This window comes from Opisthorchis viverrini, assembly GCF_000715545.1.
Source record: "Opisthorchis viverrini unplaced genomic scaffold opera_v5_65, whole genome shotgun sequence".
NCBI classification, from domain to species: Eukaryota; Metazoa; Platyhelminthes; class Trematoda; order Opisthorchiida; family Opisthorchiidae; genus Opisthorchis; species Opisthorchis viverrini.
This window is the reverse complement of record NW_008751721.1, coordinates 514902-534847: the sequence shown is the minus strand read 5'-3', so window position 1 is coordinate 534847 and position 19946 is coordinate 514902. Positions and strand designations below refer to the sequence as shown.

General features: G+C 44.8%; 2 protein-coding genes across 2 annotated transcripts in view; one reads left to right on the top strand and one right to left on the bottom strand.

Annotated features, from left to right (window-relative positions):
• T265_04123 (hypothetical protein) overlaps nucleotides 1-19946 on the bottom strand; it is a gene marked incomplete at both ends in the record, with an annotated part of 103216 nt that overhangs the window by 63699 nt on the left and 19571 nt on the right. Inside the window, 6 exons of the mRNA XM_009168781.1 lie at nucleotides 2222-2410; nucleotides 4890-5027; nucleotides 7126-7643; nucleotides 10267-10515; nucleotides 13018-13174; nucleotides 15997-16085. Coding sequence (XP_009167045.1) covers nucleotides 2222-2410; nucleotides 4890-5027; nucleotides 7126-7643; nucleotides 10267-10515; nucleotides 13018-13174; nucleotides 15997-16085 — 1340 coding nt within the window. The remainder of the gene's footprint in view (nucleotides 1-2221; nucleotides 2411-4889; nucleotides 5028-7125; nucleotides 7644-10266; nucleotides 10516-13017; nucleotides 13175-15996; nucleotides 16086-19946) is intronic.
• Nucleotides 13526-19946, top strand: part of T265_04121 (hypothetical protein) — a gene marked incomplete at both ends in the record, with an annotated part of 19975 nt that continues 13554 nt past the window's right edge. The window contains one exon of the mRNA XM_009168779.1: nucleotides 13526-13603. Within this exon, the coding sequence (XP_009167043.1) occupies nucleotides 13526-13603 (78 nt within the window). The remainder of the gene's footprint in view (nucleotides 13604-19946) is intronic.

Sequence of the window (19946 nt, the reverse complement as noted above, 5' to 3'; positions counted from 1 at the left end):
TATATATAATCACGACGAAACACCCTTGGGCAAAACTGATGTGAACTAACCAAGTATGAAGGATAAGGTATTACCTAACCCTATTCAACCACATACTCACGAAGCCAAACAGAAATCAATACCATAATGACAGAGGCGTAAAGCGGTCCAGGAAAGTGTGATAGCGGGAATGATCGTAGTGGACGAATTGACAAACTGTGGAAAGCAGCAGATGTGGACAAGAATATGGTGGTAAGAGAGTGGCAAAACTAAGCCGCGGGTGGGCTGGGTTGAGTACATTTCACTCTACCCTACCTTTAGCTCCTCAGAAATGATTAATAGTGAAAAGTCGTTTCTAGTGACCGCTCTTAATGCAATCGAAATTACCGTTTTCTCTTCTTTAGGCTGCCACATGTCAGCCTTTGCCCCTGCGACCCATGGAAACAGGTGAAACACTAGCATGTCATGACCAGTGAATGCTTGTAATTCTAGCGCCAAAATGTGGTTGGCGCTCTCGTAAACTCGGGTGACTTAATAGTCACCATGATCGGCGTGTCACAGAGTACGACTGCCAACGTAAACAGGTATAGCACTGTGTTCGGCAACCTACTTTTTGCGGAGCGAATTGAAATGTGCACCATTCTAACCAAGCAGGGAAGCCGTATCAAGTGGAAATTCGTGCATCAAATATAAGGATGCTATTGTGAGTGCGTCTGAAAAATACTGATGATAGGGTGATCGCGCGACCGTCAGCTATCACCACGGGGAAACATCCGCTCCTTCACAGCCTAGCTACTTCAACATGATAGGGTGATCGCGCGACCGTCAGCTAGCACCACGGGGAAACATCCGTTCCTTCAAAGTGGAAACTAACTTTTGCTTGAAAAAACTCCGCATGTGGTCAGACTAATCGTCATAGAAAAAGGTTGCTTCTACTTCTGAGTGGATACGAGCAAGCTCGGGACCATTTCAGATTAAGCTTTATCTACAAGTTCACTAACGCTTAATGGCGTTCAAAGCTGTGCATTCGGAGTTAGACTGAATCAGCCATCGGACAGAGGCTATAGAAGGTCACTTGGTCCACCAGCTGACAGATGCAAGCGGTGATTAAATGAGCTGAAACGCATGGAGTGGGCACACAGATAAAGCATCATGTGAAATTTAGTCTGGTGTCTGTCACTGAATAATTCCGGACTGTTGTTGGGATATTGTTAGCGGCAAACCACTTTGGTCGATCAGCCCGTCAGTTTCATATTTAAGCAAGTTTTGCCAACTCAGTGGCTGGCAGGGGCAGAGAGATAAATAGCGACAAACGGAACGAAGGTTACCAAAAGGGAAAACGAAACAAAGGAAGTAACGGGATTGACCCAACGAAAAGAAGGATATTGAGGGAAGTGGAAAAGCGGGACCTACCGCTACTTCTACGATATGCTTAGAGATCGTTTAGTAGTTGATGTGAGAGACACTCGCACACACCCGTGTTTTCTTGCTGACAGTAAATTAACTTGGAAATGGCCTACGATACTGCAGTGGCAATGGAAGCAGCAGAAAATAACACAACCCTGTTACAATCTGTGCAAACTCTTTGACACATCGAGGCGGATACTACAGGTGGACCATCAAGCCGATGAACTGCGATATGCTGTACGTAGAACGGAGAGGGGTGGGATTGCCAGTAGCTGGATAGCTTCGAACTCTAAATGAGATATAACCAACGTAATTGTTCATAATGGCAGTTATTTCGTTTCAGGGAACACTTTTTCGGTGTGATATAGTGCAAAGCGACTGCTGAGTACGAAACTGTAACTGTGACATAGGACGAAGCCATGGGAAATCAAGCAGCACCGAATTTCGTGGCAAAACACCGTGAGCAGGATAATCGAATATATATAACTGTTGTGTGGAAAACAAGGTGAAGAATTTGATGTGATCAGCCTCAGTGCACTGGCTACGAATAAAACATTTACCGGGAGTAAGTTGTCTAGACGGAACATGCCAGTTCGAAAGTTGAAAACTGATAACCCACGACCGGGATTACCGTCCTTGGGACTCATCAGGTGGGCACAGTCGCCAGTTTTTTGTCAACCTTGTGTTTTAATTAGACCTAAATTGCACGCCATCTACCAAACACGTTTACTTTCGCGTTAATTTGGTTTGTGCATCACATACAGTCGAAAAATAACATTAGGAGCAAGAAACCCAACTGGATTCAGTTGAATCCCCCGGTCAACAATACACTTACCCGTCGTGCAGATGGGACTTCAATGGCAATCGGGACAACGCTGGCCAATATGCATCCGTAAAAAGCAGCAAAAAAACTGATTGGTTCGTTATTCGCATAGACCAAAGCCACGCGATCACCCGGTTTCAGACTTTGTTCGCCCCTATGCCCAACTTTGTTCAATAACATATAGGCGATTCGAATGGAGCGCTGATGAGGGAAGAAATCGGGATTACCAAAATCAATGAATCTGGCTACGAGTGGCGTCCATCACTGGTTTTAACTCATTATGCCCAACTTTGTTCAATAACATATAGGCAATTCGAATGGAGCGCTGATGAGAGAAGAAATCGGGATTACCAAAATCAACAAATCTGGCTATGAGTGGCGTCCATCACTAGTTTAAACTCATAAAACATTAAAAACACAGCATGCTAGCCGAAGCGATGGTTTTATTGCTTCATAATCTTACCTGACAGCCGTCTGGAGTAGCAGGCCTCATGATGAGCTACATTAGTCCTATGAGGACTCAATACGTGACTCAATATTCAATACGTGAGGTTTCATTGCTAAAAAATACAGATGATTAATTGGTGTTGAAGATGGATCGTTGGAACTGATGGTACTGGTAGTTTGAGTTTTCAGGCGTAAGTTGGATAGTCCGATTTGACCTTACCGAAAAACAACCCTACCTAGATCCGTATCGTCTTCAAGGCAGAAGACAACGAATAAATGGGTCATGGTGGGGAGGACAGACTGAAGAACCGTAACGGGAAGGAAGAATTAACTCAAAAAGTCCACTGTGTGGAACTATCAATAAAGATTTTGGTATGGAGTATGTGTTATGATTCAAAAAAGCTGAGGATTATATACACCAAACGCCCAGAAGAGCTAATCTACACTACATATGATTTAAGGAGGAAGCTGAATGAATAGTGACGAAGCGAACGGTACTATCTGAACGTACCGAAATATGATCGTGACTCTCACTGTACCGTCACAAGTGTCAAGAGAAACGCCATGTTGCAAACGGTAGAGAGCGCAAAAAGTTAACGGTTTCACATGCGCAAAGCTAATTGACCAAAACAAAATAGGATATGAAGGTTACCGACCATACCGGAGGAGGGATGTGTCCATTACCACAAATAATCGCAACATTCACGCAGACTCGGGCAGGCTGGAATGAAATTCTCTGTGTCATACCATATCAATGCAACCCTTTATTGATCTAGTCAGCTGGTGATCACCACTAGACACACTCCATTACGGATGTAATTATGTTCCTGAAACTGAGATGACATTGACTACTTTCGACGTAAACGATACGTCAATGATGAGCAGTGCAACAAACTTGGATATCAAGATAATGTGGGATAGTTAAAGCAAAATGCCCAACAATAGTTGAAGCTACAAGCAGACTAATGACTATGGTATGTCGTGTCTAAAAAGACAGAGGAAGGCGAACAAAGTTTTCCTAACATAGACGTTTTAAGTCGACCGTTTGTAAAATAGAAACGATATGAGGAAGACAACGGCAAGCCCCTAGGTTTTGTATCCGCTCGAAAACTAGGTGTGGTACTTTAGGTACAACGCGCTGGATGTACATGCTTCCAACATCATCCGTCAGAACACTAATAACTGGTTGATTGATACACTCAGAGCTTCTGAGTAAGAATATTTAGGGGTCTACCTAGATGTTTCATTTGGCTCTAAAACGAAACCACCGGACTCACGGAGCAGAGCAAGCCGTCAAAGTTAACCACCGAATAAGTTGAACAGATACCCTCACATAGAATCAAAACATGAGGTAAGGTCATGTCGATCAACATGGCACCTCTAGGTGAGATGCGCACCACAGTGGTTCCCAACAAAGATGAAGCGGTTTTACAGTGTCTCTAGGTTTTTTCAATACTAACCGAATCCACCTAAAGAATGAAATATCGATTGAGCTTTCAGAATCACCTCACTTCTAATAAACACTGATTGAACCCATAGGTACCGACGTCTCCTAGACAAGCTTGTCATTGAAGTCGGACTAAAAGTTGAACAGCACGGGCTTTCGTATTCATCGATATCTGTATAATTGATTACTTTTAGTCGCTAGGATGAGGCGATGACAGTCCGGAAACTTTGTTACCGAGACCAGAGACCAGAAGATCCAAATTCCCGATTAACAAATACCGTGGAGTGAACAGTGAGCAGTGCAGCTTTCGGACACTCAAAACAGGCACTATTGTGAATTTCTAAAACACACTTACTAAATCCGTTATACACGAACACGGGCTTTCGTATTCATCGATATCTGTATAATTGATTACTTTTAGTCGCTAGGATGAGGCGATGACAGTCCGGAAACTTTGTTACCGAGACCAGAGACCAGAAGATCCAAATTCCCGATTAACAAATACCGTGGAGTGAACAGTGAGCAGTGCAGCTTTCGGACACTCAAAACAGGCACTATTGTGAATTTCTAAAACACACTTACTAAATCCGTTTGTCTATACACGAATGGAACAGTGTAGCAGACTACTGTGTCGTTGTTGACGAAAGAGAAGGAAGAAAAAGGATTCGGTAGTAAATGAAGTGTTCTAGAACTGCCAAAACACTCTCCAGCAGGGCTAGAAATAGTGACAGTGATGAAGAGCATATCTTATGATCGATCAGACAGACACACTGGATGCATACTCACCTGAAGCAGTTTGGCGTAGGTTAGTACTTGTGTGGGGCGGCCACCGACATCCAAACAGGTTAGAACAGGTGTTTTGCAGCTCAGACCGGCATACCTTTGTAAAGCGGACTCTAGGTTACGGGGCAATCCTGAAGGAACCTGAGGGTAGGGGGAAGCGAAACACGCATAGAATTGAAAGGATAATCATTGTCCACTGGGGGCCAAATAAAGCTGACATGTGGGAGTCGGGAGGTACATGCAGCACCCACAATAGTGATCCTACTGGTGTGTTTGCTGATAGAACGAACATTTATATTCCAGATGAAGATTTCGTCCTGTAAGTGAAGCCAAACTATGCTGAAAAGCTTTTCAACATCACTGAGTTTCCAAATCACCTCACACTACCGGCATTGCATGTAAACATTTGAGAGGATAGCCAACTGAGATGTTAGGATTGAGAAACAGAAGGTGAATTCAATGTAATGGATCGACGCGGTGATTCTCCTGATCGAAAAGTGCGAGGCGTTGTGGAGGAATGGTTGTTTACGGGGTGTCAACAGTTCACAGTGCGTGACGACATTGAGCATGGTGATTGGTTTTGAAAAGAACTCCTCGGGGCAAAATTTACAAGCTACCTGACAAGTCTAAACACCGGGTAATGTTTACGAAAGCACTTTCGCGTTTCAACTAATGTTCAACAAGACAGAGCTAGCGACCAATTTCAAGATGCCCAGGAATCCGGTCTGGAAAGCTCTACCGCATGATTTTAACTAGACTACCATCGATTCTTTCGATCGCTTAATCTGCAAGCATTCGTTCCTTAGTGTGTATTGGAACATATAAATCTGACATGTTTTTCGCGGCGTAGAGATGCGTAGACAGTCTACATCGAACTTGCTTGGAATAATTTTCGAGAGAAAATATGAAAGCACAGTCGCGACCATTGACACTTGTGTGCAGGTGGGTTTGAGCTTGTCCACGTGAACTACGTGGCACAGTATTCGGTTCTCACATGATGAGGGGCAGAGGCACTATAGCACCTGTCTAGGATCGCTTCAATAATGCTTATATTGAGTCCTGTGAAAGCATACCTCGAGTGCAAAGGAGCCATTCAGCACACAGTCACGTAAATCCTGCGAATGAAGGATGAGTGCTACTACATGGGAGTTAATCACACTACTGATCAGCAACTCTTGGCCGAAAGGTTTCGTCTCAGCCACTAGCGGAGGGTTGAGAGTTCGTAAGAACCTGGAGGTTACTGAAATGAACCGTGATCGTGTTTCCAAATAAGGATGAAAGAGCCGTGCAGTGGCTCTTGGCTTTTCTGAATACACTAGATTCACTTATATGATGAAATCCCGAATGAATTTTCAAAGTCTATTCATACTACCAGCAAAGTCCATTGCCACGTAAGCAACTACCTAAATTTGAGAAATATCTTAAAATCTGGTGCTTCTTCACAGTTCACCGCTGAACCACTTCACTGATAGATTGCACGCGGTATTTCAAGCGCAGAACAAGTAGAATATTCAAAACTATTTCAAGCGCAGAACAAGTAGAATATTCAAAACTGACTACTTTTTTTACATACATAGGGACCCTGTGTGATGTAAACAGCTACGAAACTCAGTATCAGCAAATCTAGCAAGCCTGAAGAATTCGGCCATTTCGTAACTAAATTTATTACTTCAGTGTAATATAAACTACTTTTTGAATGTGACTTCCACTAATGATTTCCAACTCTAGAAGGCAATTAACAATCCCATGCACTTTTCAAGATGCACAGACAGTTCTTGGCGCCTTTCTACTCAACTCAGAAGCTGTTTTCTATACAAGATTAATGGGGCTTCCATATCTCCGGGAAGTGACCGACGTATGTCGGTATCGGCCGATTGATAGAGAACACACTTCGGTGTACCGGGTGCGACCGGAACCACCCAGGAATACTCAAGCATCGAACCGGGGCTCTTTGTCGTGCAGGTACATGTAGATAACTTGAACACAAGTACAGTGTGTAGATCAACCTTAAAACCAACAAAAACATACAAATAGCATTAAGCATAGCTTCTTTTTGAATGGAAATCAAATTGATTTGTGTAAACTGTGAATTAGAACCCGGAGTTAAATGGAACTTAGTGTGCAGCTGTTCAAAACCACTATTCTGTTAAGGCAAGATATCCAACAGATGACAGTCTGCTAATGTCAAGGACACGAAAAAACAAGTAGCTGTGAGGATACAAGAAGGAAACCAACGTACCACGAGTTCCTCACCGCGCAAAGGTTGTGACGGAGGACCGTGTGGACGTGGTGCGGACGGATCGACCACCGGCCGAACTAAAACTTGATCCTCCTCGTCAAGAAAATATTCGGGTAGCGGACGACGTTTTGGTCGTTTCAGGGTATTCACAAGTTGCTGAATCTTCTCAGACACGCGGTTTGGGCATATCAGACCGAGTTGGGAACGGTCGGGTTGTGAAACACCGGAGTCGCGATGTGATGAAGCATGGTCTGAATGTTCAGCAGCGTCAGTGTTTTGGAAACTGGCTGCCGAGGGCAGATTCATAGCTGAAGAAAAGGTACTTTCCATGGGCTGTCCGGATTCTAGCCAAGGAGATGAGGGGTCGTGGTGACCAGCACTGGTGGGAGGAAATAGACTGGCTGGTATGGTGGTATTGGGAGGTAAAACATTCACGCCACCAAACACAGGAGTCTTATGCGGAGTAGAGGTGAAGTGTTCGGGAGGAACATTGCTGTACATTGCGGAGGATGAAACGGCTGTGTGAAACAGAGGGGGGGGGGCAGAAAATTAAGCGATGGAGGGATTTTTAATCAGAGAAACGATGAGGAAACATCTATGTCATTCAGGGACTAAAGCTGATCATCAATGGTTTGCGTGTCTTGGATGATTACATGAAGGTGAGGACACAATGTGAAAAAGTTTAAACAGCTACAAAGCTGTTCTGTTGGTATGAAAAGCCGGAACTACTGCTAAAGCAGTGGTTCGAACCTGACCTCTGCATCTCAACTTCGCCTGTCTAGGCTTGGGCCACCCGGTAAAGTCCTAGTCCCCGTGCTTCTTCCGGGTGGCATGGCAGCTAGGTACCGAAAGGGTGCTACAGCTGAACGACTGGAGCATTTGTCAACTTTACAACAATTCAAAATACACCCCACATGATAAGCCTCCAACGATTCAGCCATCCAGGTTTCCCACAAAGTTTAAGGTTTTTGTTTGACACGGTCTACTGTAAAATAGAACTACGGAGTGAGAGAATTTTCGAAATTCCAATAAATTAACCAAAAAATATCAAATCACCATTTGAACGCTCAGTTGCAGTTTTGGAAGTAGGACCTACAAGTAAACCGCAGAAGCCCCTATTAGAGAAAGTTCACACCAAGGGACGAGTCCGCAATTCAGAGCTGGCGATTCCTGAACCGAACATTACATTCCAGACGAAACGTCACAATTCTAGGATTAAAGCAAGGGAGGGATCAGACTGTTAGTGGGGTGCGGATTTGCCCGACTGATTCGAAGGAAAAACACTATGACAAGCTCGGAATCTGGTGTACGCGAATAACAAGGAAGTTGGCAGAGCATGACTCACGGACGGGAGACGGCATGACAAATCAATGGTGCGTGGCGTGTAAGGTCAACCACAAGCATGATTGATGTGGGCGAAACGCTAGACGTCACATCGAACGGACAAGCGGAGAGAGATACAAACAAACAAAGACGGATGCGCGCTACTGCGTGTTACAATTTGATGAATAAGCTTTAATTTGTATTCGTTTCAAAAACAGCCCTCTTGAACATATATACAGGACCCGTCCTCTCTATGAACTGGATATTTTGATACGACGTGCAAAAAGACAAAGCATTTCATCAGCTTTGCTACCTTCCGTGAAGTCTAGTGGCACCAATACATAAATCACCGCAAGATATCTGTTTCTCCAAACTCGCAATAAATTCACTGTCTTTCAGGGTAGCCACGAAGATGGGGAGTGATCCGTTTGGTTTGCAAATCGCAGACATATCCATCAAGCCCACAACATAGACCGAAGGCTTCCGTCGTGCGACCACCCGATCAGTATTGATGAAACATTTCAGACGATCGAGGAACAGGATGAGTTGAACAGGGTGGACTAACACACTAATGCTGAAAATTCCTCGACAGCCCAGGACCGCTTTCTTCCTTATCGGAGCTCATAAGGTAGACACAGTCCCCGAGTTTCCGTCAACCTTATGTTCAATTTGAGACCATATTACACGAAATTAGCGAAATACACTCATTTGCAACCAAATTCGGTTTTCCGAGAGACTCGCCTGGAACCCAGCTGAATCTCTGGTTTACTGTGTCTCTAAGCAACTGAATATAGTGCACCAGTCTGTTTCACATTCCAGTTGCGACGATGTTCGATATATCGCGATAAATGTATAGACATGCATAGAAACATCACAGATGGTTCAGCTGGTTCCACGTGTATCTCCCGCAAAACCAAATTTGGTTGCAAATGAGTGTATTTCGCTAATTTCGTGTAATATGGGCTCAAATTGAACATAAGGTTGACGGAAACTCGGGGACTGTGTCTACCTTATGAGCTCCGATAAGGAAGAAAGCGGTCCTGGGCTGTCGAGGAATTTTCAGCAACCTTATGAGTAGTGCATTACGTCTCGAATATCGTCGCAACTGGAATATGAGGCGGACTGGTGCACCACATTCAGTTGCTAAGAGACATCATAAACGAATTAGCTGGGTTCCAAGTGAGTCTCCTGCAAAACCGAATTCGTTTGCAGATGAGGATGGACTATTATTACCATCATCACCAGTGACACGAATACGGAATGGTAGGGTGCTCAGTAGATCAAACTACACTCAAGATCGAGGAGTTATTTTTGTCCACCCTAGTGCTAGGTAGGAATGACTGACGAACGAACAGTCTACGGAATATAACCTGTTACAGTCTAGGGTCTGTGACAATGGAGTGAGCTCAGTCAATAAGCCCAAACTGGCTGACAACTGCAACCTTCTTGAATGCGGACCTCTGTCGAGACATATCAACAGTTCCCGACCACCAGATAGAACCCAGCCATGCAGCAAATTGAGCTAGCACATTAAAACTGCCGCCATTAGTGCATTGATGTCCCACTTACTAGTTCATTAGATAACTATAGCAAACCGACTTGGACGAGCTGACTAGAACATCGCCTCCAATTGGTAGTCGTTTCTTCCTAATGCTCGGATTTCTCCGTGGACGAAACCGTAACAAACGGAAACTACGTATTCTTGGCAAATGGTCTATGACCAAACAGCTGAACTGAACGGAAAAAAGCCGAGGAGCTACAAGTCCCACCAAAGAAGCTATCCGTTACACAGTAATATCTTTGTCCAAGTTGACTCACTTGCGTTGATGTTCCACATGGATGGTTGCCCATGTGAAGTGGGAGGAAGATCTGAGTTGGTCTGGTACTGGGGTTGCTGTGGTACAGACGCGAATTCAGGTGAAACGAGATTCAACTGTGCGGCTGCTTGAGCGGCCAGCTGTTCAAATGAGTCTGCAGAACACATGCCAACCGGTTCCGGAATATAAGTGCTTGTGCTTGACATTGGCACCAGATTGTTGTCTAATCGCGGCTTGTTGAGATGAAGACCTGTATGTTTGGGAAGGTGTTGACGAAAAAGTCGAGGATAGGAATATAAACGCCAAAAACTCAGCTGAGTAGGGAAAGATCAAATCAAACTAACACTACGGTTCGTATTACACTCAAAGGTGCACCACATGCTCGGCCGCTTTTCAATCTGATTTGCTTCTCAAAATAGTTAGGAGAAATTTCGCGGGAAAAAAACTTCACATGGAAGGATATCTCTGCTCAGAGAGAACTTCACGCCAAATCGTGTCTAGGAGCAGAATGTTCTTTTGGCCTCTCCAAAAGAGTCACCCTGTTAGGCTGAGAAAACGGATGCTCAACAACCGATATAAAATGTGCTTTAATAACAAGTCACCCAACATAACGGTAAGCCTTTGGAGGTACTCACGTCAAAAAAACAACAGTGTGGATGTAGCTCAATGCTGGGACCTGATACGCAGAGGTTACCAAAAGGTGGGGAAGGATTGTTGTCACCATTCACCAGCGTATCACGTGCCCTGTCAGCCCTCGTCACAATCTGTCGACTCGCTCATGTAGGAGAAACCAAAATCTGGTCAGGTCAACTGTGGTGTTTCTTAGGTATTAGTGGATTTATGGTAGAAGGAGGTCATCTGAAACCCGTTCACCGAGAGGTTCTTCGGTGTACTTCAGTATATTGTGGTTTTTGGTATGAAATCACTGGGACATGAGGACAATTTGGAAGTTGTTAATAAACCGGTTTTCAAGGAGCATACATAAATCACGTACATCATTACGGGATATCAACGGTCATGCAGGTTTCGGATGATTCTGTTGCCGAATAACTCATCATTCCAACTAGAGGCCTGCTCGATTTTATTATATCATACGAAATTGTTCACGTGAAAAAAATGCGAGTGGAAAACGACTGTCACTTGCCAGATAGCACGGGAACGATGCGTGTTTCAACAGGTAAACAGCTACACCCGGAAGCCAAGGGAATGGTTATCACAACCGAGTAGCTAAATGGATACAAAGTCTCGTAGAAACTGTACCTAACGCTATGCACAGCAGTTGCCATACTGCTATAAATCTAGTCTAAGGCAGCATTCATAGAATTATTATGATCCGTAATGTTCGCACAAAACGGTCCCCATTTTTCACCATTGCTGTTAAGTATATCTGCAGAGACATGGTTTTGTTTGAAAACGCACGGATTGTGGATATGGAAAAGAAATAGTGAGCTTCGAATTCTCGGATTCCTCGGAACATAACGAAGGTTATCAAGTGTGGGTCATGTGTTCTGGATAGCAAACATCAAAAACGCCCATGCCAGACAAGTATGTGATAAGAGTTGAGAGAACGGGATGTTGAATGTCGCCGGACTAGAGATTCCAAGCAAACAGCTCAAAATGGTTCTCAGAGAATCCGTGTAAGGGTATGCGGGCAGGCCGACTAACATTTGCATCAAATCCGCCCACTGGCCGGGCGGGGCTCAATAACCACTTGACAGTTTCGCATACCCACAACTTCCCGATGGATTATGTATGGAGTTCGGAATTTGGCTATGTCCACACAAAGATAGACCTACCCGATCATTCGGCAAGGAAACGTGCGGAATGCCACGACAGCTTTTTGGGACACGATAGACGTTGTCTCAGTAAATACTACACGGTGTAAGATCGCAGTACAGTACAGTCCGTTGAGTGCTTAACACCGTATGAAGAACATAAAAAAGGAGCCGAAATTCACCAACACAACACACGGAGCACATCCCCGATCGACAGTAGTGGGCGGTAGCAAGAAGGGATATCCTTGTATTCAACTCAGTCTTTCACAGGGAGCAAGAGGCATTCAGTAATAAGGCACAATTCTGATCCAGTGGCCGAGAAGACTTCCAAGACAGCTATTAAATGAAAATGATATGGATATGAAGATGTCCGTATCGAGGTTGTCGTATGCCTAGTTTATCACTAATGGCCTTATGGATTGCAAATGATAATCGGATACGGAATTTGCAGTACAACGATCCTCCATAAAGACAGAGAAGCATTTGGAATGACAAAGTCCTTCCACACACGAGATGTACATTTTATGAGGGCAGCCTCTGATAAAGAAGATAAGTGTTCAGCAATAACACCCTTTCGGTGCCTATCTGCCATGTCGCCAGAAGGAATCACGAGGGATGGGATACTGCCAGGTTGCCCAAGCCTAGACAGGGGAAGCAGAGATGCAGAAGTCGGGTTCGAACCACGGACCTTTCGGTCAGTAAATTCACGCTCTAACCACTGATCTGTCTCTCTCCTGACCTGATTTCGTGGTTGAAACTTCCTCTATTCCATCCAGAAGTATTGTGCTAATCAGAATTGACGTGAGCTTTTTTAAGAAAAGACAATGAGTCCGACGTCTAACGTCTCATAGTAATTTGAGGGAAGAAGATTATGGTCATAGGAAACCAAAAGACGGGAGGACTAATACACGCACACAGAAAATCATCTTCACTGCACTAATTTAGGGGGTAGACAAAAAGACACAAGACCGACAGACCTGAGGAGAAATCTGTTACGGGCAGCATGTGGTTAAAATTCTCTGCCGTCCCATTCGTATGGGGATGCGTAGGAAGGTGATTAGTTACAGCAGCGACGGAGCTCGTTGGGGTAGTGATGTCATTCTGGTAATTGGAGGAGGCGGGATGGGGCACTGGCTGGAAATTGAACGGAAAAAGTATTTTGGAAAATTTTGGCGGACAATACCGAACAATTCGAAATTAAATCAGTTAAAACGAAGGAGCCCTGCTTAAATTACGTAGCAGACTAAGTACAAAAGTGTATATACAACAAAGTGGTGAGAACCAAATGTCGGGGGCTTTCAAGCCAAATCATGGCCTACAACGAGAAGGGCCACAATGAACACGGTAGGTAGTTTAAAGTGGACCACCATCAATTGCTCTCCGGCGTGCGTGTTAACTACATTAGTAACGTGCAGACCGCCCGCTTTAGATGAACTTCTATACGTTGTCCTGTAGAGTGGAGGTGGAATCATCATCATTATCAAGATGAAGAAGAACCGCGGACTTCTCATACAGTGGTTGAAGCTGTCACAATTTCGTCCACCGATGATTCGGGGAGGTCGGGTAAGTAGCTGCTTATTGGAGGTGGGAGCTGATAAATTGGTGCTCTCGGTGGACTTTCAAGTGGGGAAGGCAGGAAGGGAGCTATGCACTGAAGGCAATAGCATGGATGAATGGGCGCCATTGACAGGGCCATGCATTGAAGGCAATAGCATGGATGCATGGGCGCCATTGACAGGGTCATGGCTGAGAATGTTTCTAACCCAACCAGAAAGGTGGTAATGACCTACACAGCTCAGTTTGCTGTTAGTGGCTTTCACACTTCGCTGACAAGTCGTTGTTCGACCTCCCTTGGCCCGGTGGAATCCTCAGTTAGTACCCGTCTTACTTAGTTGCTTCTATCCGTGAAAACTAAATTGTCCCCGCCAAGTAGGCAGGATGAACACGTGTTAATTTTCAAAGAGTGATTGCGGAAGTCACAGAAGTATTGCTCTGCCCCCGTGATGATGACTACTCTCCGTCACACTATAACAGCACGAGAAAACATGACTAAGGGAGAGAAGCGGGAAGAGGTTATGTGAGCCACATACTAGCCTTGGAACGGAATGAGATAGCACCATCAAAGTTGATTAGGAAGAGGATATTGTGTAAGGTACTGAGCACCCTATTTGTGGAATCCAAGCATCACTGTGAGATGCATCGGCTCGGTCACGTGCTACGTATGTTCGGTTGTATTCCACCAAGAAGTGCGCTGATTCCCAATTTAAATCTATCGGTCGAAAACCACGAAGTGAGTAGAGTATAATGCGGCGAAAACTCCAAACACTATGGATGCTGTCCACCCTCTGTGACGGGGATCATATGAACTTTCTTGTGCATGGCTGGAGACCACAATATATGAAAGCTGATCAGCTTCAATTAAATTTGTGCTAACAATTTCTAGCCGGACTGTCTAGGTGAGAGATTGAAGTCACACATAACTCGGGTGTTTGTGGCAGGCTAAAAGTAGGCTTCTTGTGGGGCTTAATTTGGATATACTGACATGTTTCCATGGTGGTGGTCGTTAGGGTGCAGAAATCCAAGTTCGAATTGACTGGCCATTGCTGTGAGGGAGAAGTGGTTCGTGTAGAGATATCTCTAATGAAGCATATTTACAAAGTGAAAAATGAAAAAAATACACCGAAACGGCTACCGTCACGGATTAGTCTCGTGGATAAGCCACACATGAAACACCGGTTCTTCAGTGTGATACAGAAAATTATTGCGCCACAGATGGGCTGTGGTTGAAAGAGTGAGTCATTGGTGTGCGTGTGCGTGTGTGTACGTGTAGACACACGCGCGAAATTGCGGGTTTCTGTGACATTGATCGCACGGTCATTCCGGCGACCACAAGTGTCGAGATTATCATTCTAATAATGTCACTGTCGTGGATGCGTATCGCGGCTGAAGAGGTAAACAAACTAACCAGGTGAAGCGTCACCGTATGCAACTAAACAAAGCCCCTCGAACGTACCAACAGTGCTGTTGCAAAGTCACTCACAACTAGTCACTTTGGTTACAGAACACGGACACTAAACACAGCAGTGTGTGAAGAACAAGGAAACGTGGGAAACGAAGAGACTCGAATAGAGCGTTGTGATATAAGCTTTGGAACTGTGGAGTTACGGTGTATAGTGGTCCTGGCTGGGGCTTCGAGACTACACAGTACGCAGCGTACGCGTGCATACCACTGACAAACAGTTTACCTATTCGGCTTTTCAGCATAGACCAAAGTAGGTTGTAAATCCCCGATTGTGCTCAACACTACCAACAATCTTTGCATAACTGTGACACCCTACGTTCTACGGATTGTGACAGAGAAGCAAAACTGAGTGTTGCATTCCCCTGATATTTGTCTAGCGCTGTTGCACACAAGCTACTTAGCTAACACTTGTGAAGAAAGCAAATTGAAGGTTTACATCTCGCAACCGGCGAGAAGGCCATGAACAGCAATTGAACGGACCTAGTGAGAGTCATTTGGATATGCAAGTTCAACTGCTGTATCTTAATAGGATACGGAACATCATTTCGAATGACGCCTTAGGATTAATCACATGGCCCCTCCGTGAGTGAGTGGCTGCCCATAGAATACCGCAGTTTCGGACGCTTAGCACATTCCCTTAATAGTGCGCTAGTGACTGGGGCAACGAAACACGACGGGTAGAACCGTCCAGTCACGAAGCCTCAGGTGGCGTCTTGTCACTTTGAAATCAACGGTTTGAGTTCGTAAAGCTGGGAGAGAGACCCCAGAGTATATTTCGCTAAGGCTGTGTCCTTAACTAAAACAGAATAGATCTGACTGCCTAAGTTTGTCACACCACTTATGTGATCCGATCTCGTCAGTGCTAGTGGATCGCTCCACGTCACATCTAACACAAGAGTTAGAACACGAAAACCCGGTTCTTGAATGAACATACTGTGGTAAGACTGCTATGGGATGGTCCGGGGCCTAACCGTTGCAAACCGGGTCCCGAGGCCTCAGAGGATAAGTCGTCTTCGGAATCATCTGCGAATTCGAGTAGAGGGACAAAGGGGAGGTGAAAAAAATGAAACCATTATTACCATATCGGGAAACCGGGAGATGGCAAATAAACGGAAAACTGCACCTCACACGCTCAATCTTTCATACAGGAGAGCAATAAGGGTAACCACATAAGCACAATAATCAGACGATCGAGAAGCACCCTACAAACTTCGACAAATGCACTCATTTGCATACCACTTTGTTTTTCACGAGGCACTCAAGTGAATGATATACTTCGACTGAACGTGCAGCACAACGGCCACCTCATGTTTCAGTCGAGATAGAGCAGTATAGCCACCTCATGTTTCAGTCGGTACGATAGTCGAGATAGAGCAGTATGTTTCCATAAAGGAAACTATTCACAAGGTTGCTGCAGAGTTAGCGTTTTCAGCAACCTTGTGAGGTCTGCAGACTGTTTGCAGGCTCGAAATTTGTAGTAGGTATTTGGCTCCCTGATGGTTCTTAATGAAATGTTTGAAAGCAAACCGCCCGAGACGATAGATCAATTGACGGCTATTATCACTATCACTATCCTATCACTATTCTGTTCAACTGTAAATCTGGTTCCCCCGGTCAACCTTTGTTCTTCTTACAAATAAAGTGGCATGGTTGATACCGTTGTCAAAGACGACTTCCAAGCATGGTGCAACCAGAGTGTAATCGACAAGAGAACAACGTACGAGGACCGGGCGTCATAAAATAACCCCTCTGTAAAATTCCTAGTCAACGGAAGGAGTTTTTAATCATACCATAATCTCACCTCAGAGGTACTGTACCTAAGACGACTGATTGCGAACGTTGCAGCGAAAATTCGATAAACAAAAGTGGAAAAGTGGCTGTCACATCGGCGTACTGTCGACTAGAAATCTGATCTGATTCAAACGATGTTTCCTGCACTTGATTGGGGGCGTTACATGGTACGAATATCAGTAAATGCCAACCTGATGTACAGATACTTCACTACGCGTTCAGAGACACGAATACCATGGGAGATATGCGGGGGCATCACTGCACGCACTCAACTTTATCTCCTGTACTTCATGCACGGGAATTTCTGGTGGTAGGTGGCTTAAATTCTCATCCGAATGTATACCACCGTCCAACCTAAACTCATGTGGATTACCCATCCGAGTGCTGAGCGGGGTGGATGGTTTTCAAGCAGCGATAGACAAACGCCATGAACTGAAGAGTGGACCGATAGAAAATTGAATTTCGTGATCCGACATAATCATGGGTTTCTCGCGACTGGTTGTATCAGCACATACAAGCCTTGGATGGCGACCAGTTACATATAAGAAACCCTAAGCTAACCGTAGCCAGCACGCACAGTCAGTCATTTTACGACCTGGCAGAAATGTTACAGCTTGCTAACTTGTGAAACACGTAAATGCCTTGAGAAACGGTTGATTCAGCAAGGATATGTCCAAAACTGCTGAAAACGTGGGAATTTCTAAAAGCATCGAACATTGGGTTTCGATTTCTCTCACATATGCAGAATAATACGAAGCAAGTTAAGGGTTTGAAATGCCGAAGGTGGAGTATATTCTTCTAACTCGATGACACGATGGTCATTTCGTGAGCTGCGGTGCTAAGGATAAATAGTTTGCAAATGGGTATATGTCACTCACTACTCGTTTCTTCATTCGCCAAGCATTAATGTGCATGGACAGTGTGCCCCTCCACAAGTTTACTTCACAGGATTATCGTTATCCCTCGATCTACAAGGCTGACTGGGGGAAACAGTTGTTTGTAAATAGCATTGGTTTATCCACACAAGTGATAGCGTAGCTAAGACTTGGATGGAGAAATAAGGGTTAGTTATACAGGATTGTGAATAGAAGCATGGTAAATTAATCTCCAACTGGCACCTGTTTTCGGATTCGCCTGAGACATCGAACCACGCAGATGGATATCTGCACAGGATGAATCGCCACATGTCCTGAGCCACCAAGGAGCATACAGTCCCCAAAACATAGGCGTAAGACCTGACCGCGGAATAGGGACGACATCAAAATGCTGCTACCTAGTTTCTAACCCAACCTGATGCTTCGAAGGAACTTGCAAAGCGACGAGACCAGCAAAGGTAAAATCACGTCCCACGACCTGTATGTGCGCCTACCTCGTTTAACTATCGATTCAACACAACAATCAGCTCGTTTAACGAAAATGCAATGTGATGACTCGCAAGCAGCCAAAAGTAATTGGCGCACGGAACAAAAAAGAAAATGCCAGTGAAAATGTCAAGACTAGCCTAGCCTTGGTGTTGTCCGGAAACGTCGCCGCGTGGGTAGTGGGAAAGTAAAACAACGCTGGTTATAGGGAAGAGCTTGTCAAAGGCAATCGTCACTGGGATGCGTCAGGCCATATAGAAAGTTACGTTGGTGGGTTGCGCATGTGGAGCGTAATTAGGAGTTGAGAAATGAATAGGTTATGCAAAAGTGGAAGAGGGAGGGATGACAGTAGACGCAGTAGGAGGACAGCAAACGCCAGTTCTACTGTCAGAATTCACTCTTTTTCCTATCGATTGCCACACGTTTGCGTGGCGCTAGATTTCCTGTGTTAGAAAGCAACGGTAGTGCGTGAGGGAACAATAGTATGTAACTGTGAACTGCCTGATAATAGAACCTATTTAGTGGATAGTATCATGGGAAGGAAGCACGAGAACACAGACAGTGTCAGGTCGCCCAAGAGCCGACGAAGGACGAAGTAGCTAACTAATTAGACATGGTAAACTGAGCTACTTCAAGCTCTTAATGATTGAGTCGGTGATGGGTCTCAACCCCACTCAATTGTGGGAAAGGCAGACACTCAAAACTGATGTTTGGTCATAGTTTTCACTCGGTTCACGGCTGATATAACCGATAAAGGAATACTCAACAAATTTGGAATAAACTCGCATGGACAGTTCACACTCTCATCTTTGTGCTACCTTGAAAATGACCATAAATGCTGCAGCATTCAATCCAAAAATGACTACCAAGTGTTCGGTGACAAGCTTTGGAGTTGAGGTGCTCATCTAGTAAGAGCATGTGAAGCTACCGTGAAACGGAATGATGAATCTCTCTGGTTAAGAAGTAGGAACGGTCGAAACCGCATGTCAGACTGCGAGGTCAGTTCCTGACCTCTTCTAAAATGTAAGCTACATGATAAATCCTATGCAGCTTATAAGCAGTCGCTTCGTGCTAAAGTAAAAAAATCGATTGGCTGTAACACCCTTTCGGTGCCTAGCTGCCGTGCCAACGGAAGGAAACATAAGGACAGAGATACTGCCGGGTTGCTAAAGTGTAAAACGACAGATTAGCAATATACGAACATTTCATTAATTAAGTTGCATAGGTCCATCCGATCACGCACACAAGAGGTGGGAGCCTCATGCTTATGGAAAAACTCTTTTGGGATGCACCTCTCACATTCCCCACAAAAATTGACGAGTGTAGCAAACCAGATGACCAACACGCTCGAACTGAAGCACCTCGGTTAATCTATAAATTTCTAATTCATGTTATCTGCCTTCGAGAATCCAATACCGAGTTCACGTCACCTTCCGTTTATTGTTGCACTCCAGTAAAATGTATAACCGGAATCAATCCTCTTTGATAAGCTAGCCAAGTCTCACTGAGTTATATGCTGCAGCGTTTGAAGGCATTGCCCTTTAGCAACAGGGGCAGTTGCTCCTTCAGGCCTCTCCCTCATCCATATCCCTGACCGTTCTCAGGTTCGTGGCCATTGGAGACGCGTCTGCCTTTTTCTCTTGACAGTCCGAGCCATTTGTGGGAAAACGGAGACCTTCGAACATTCAGTCTGAAAACAGAGGCTTACTTGGGGCAACACACCCCGGACTTT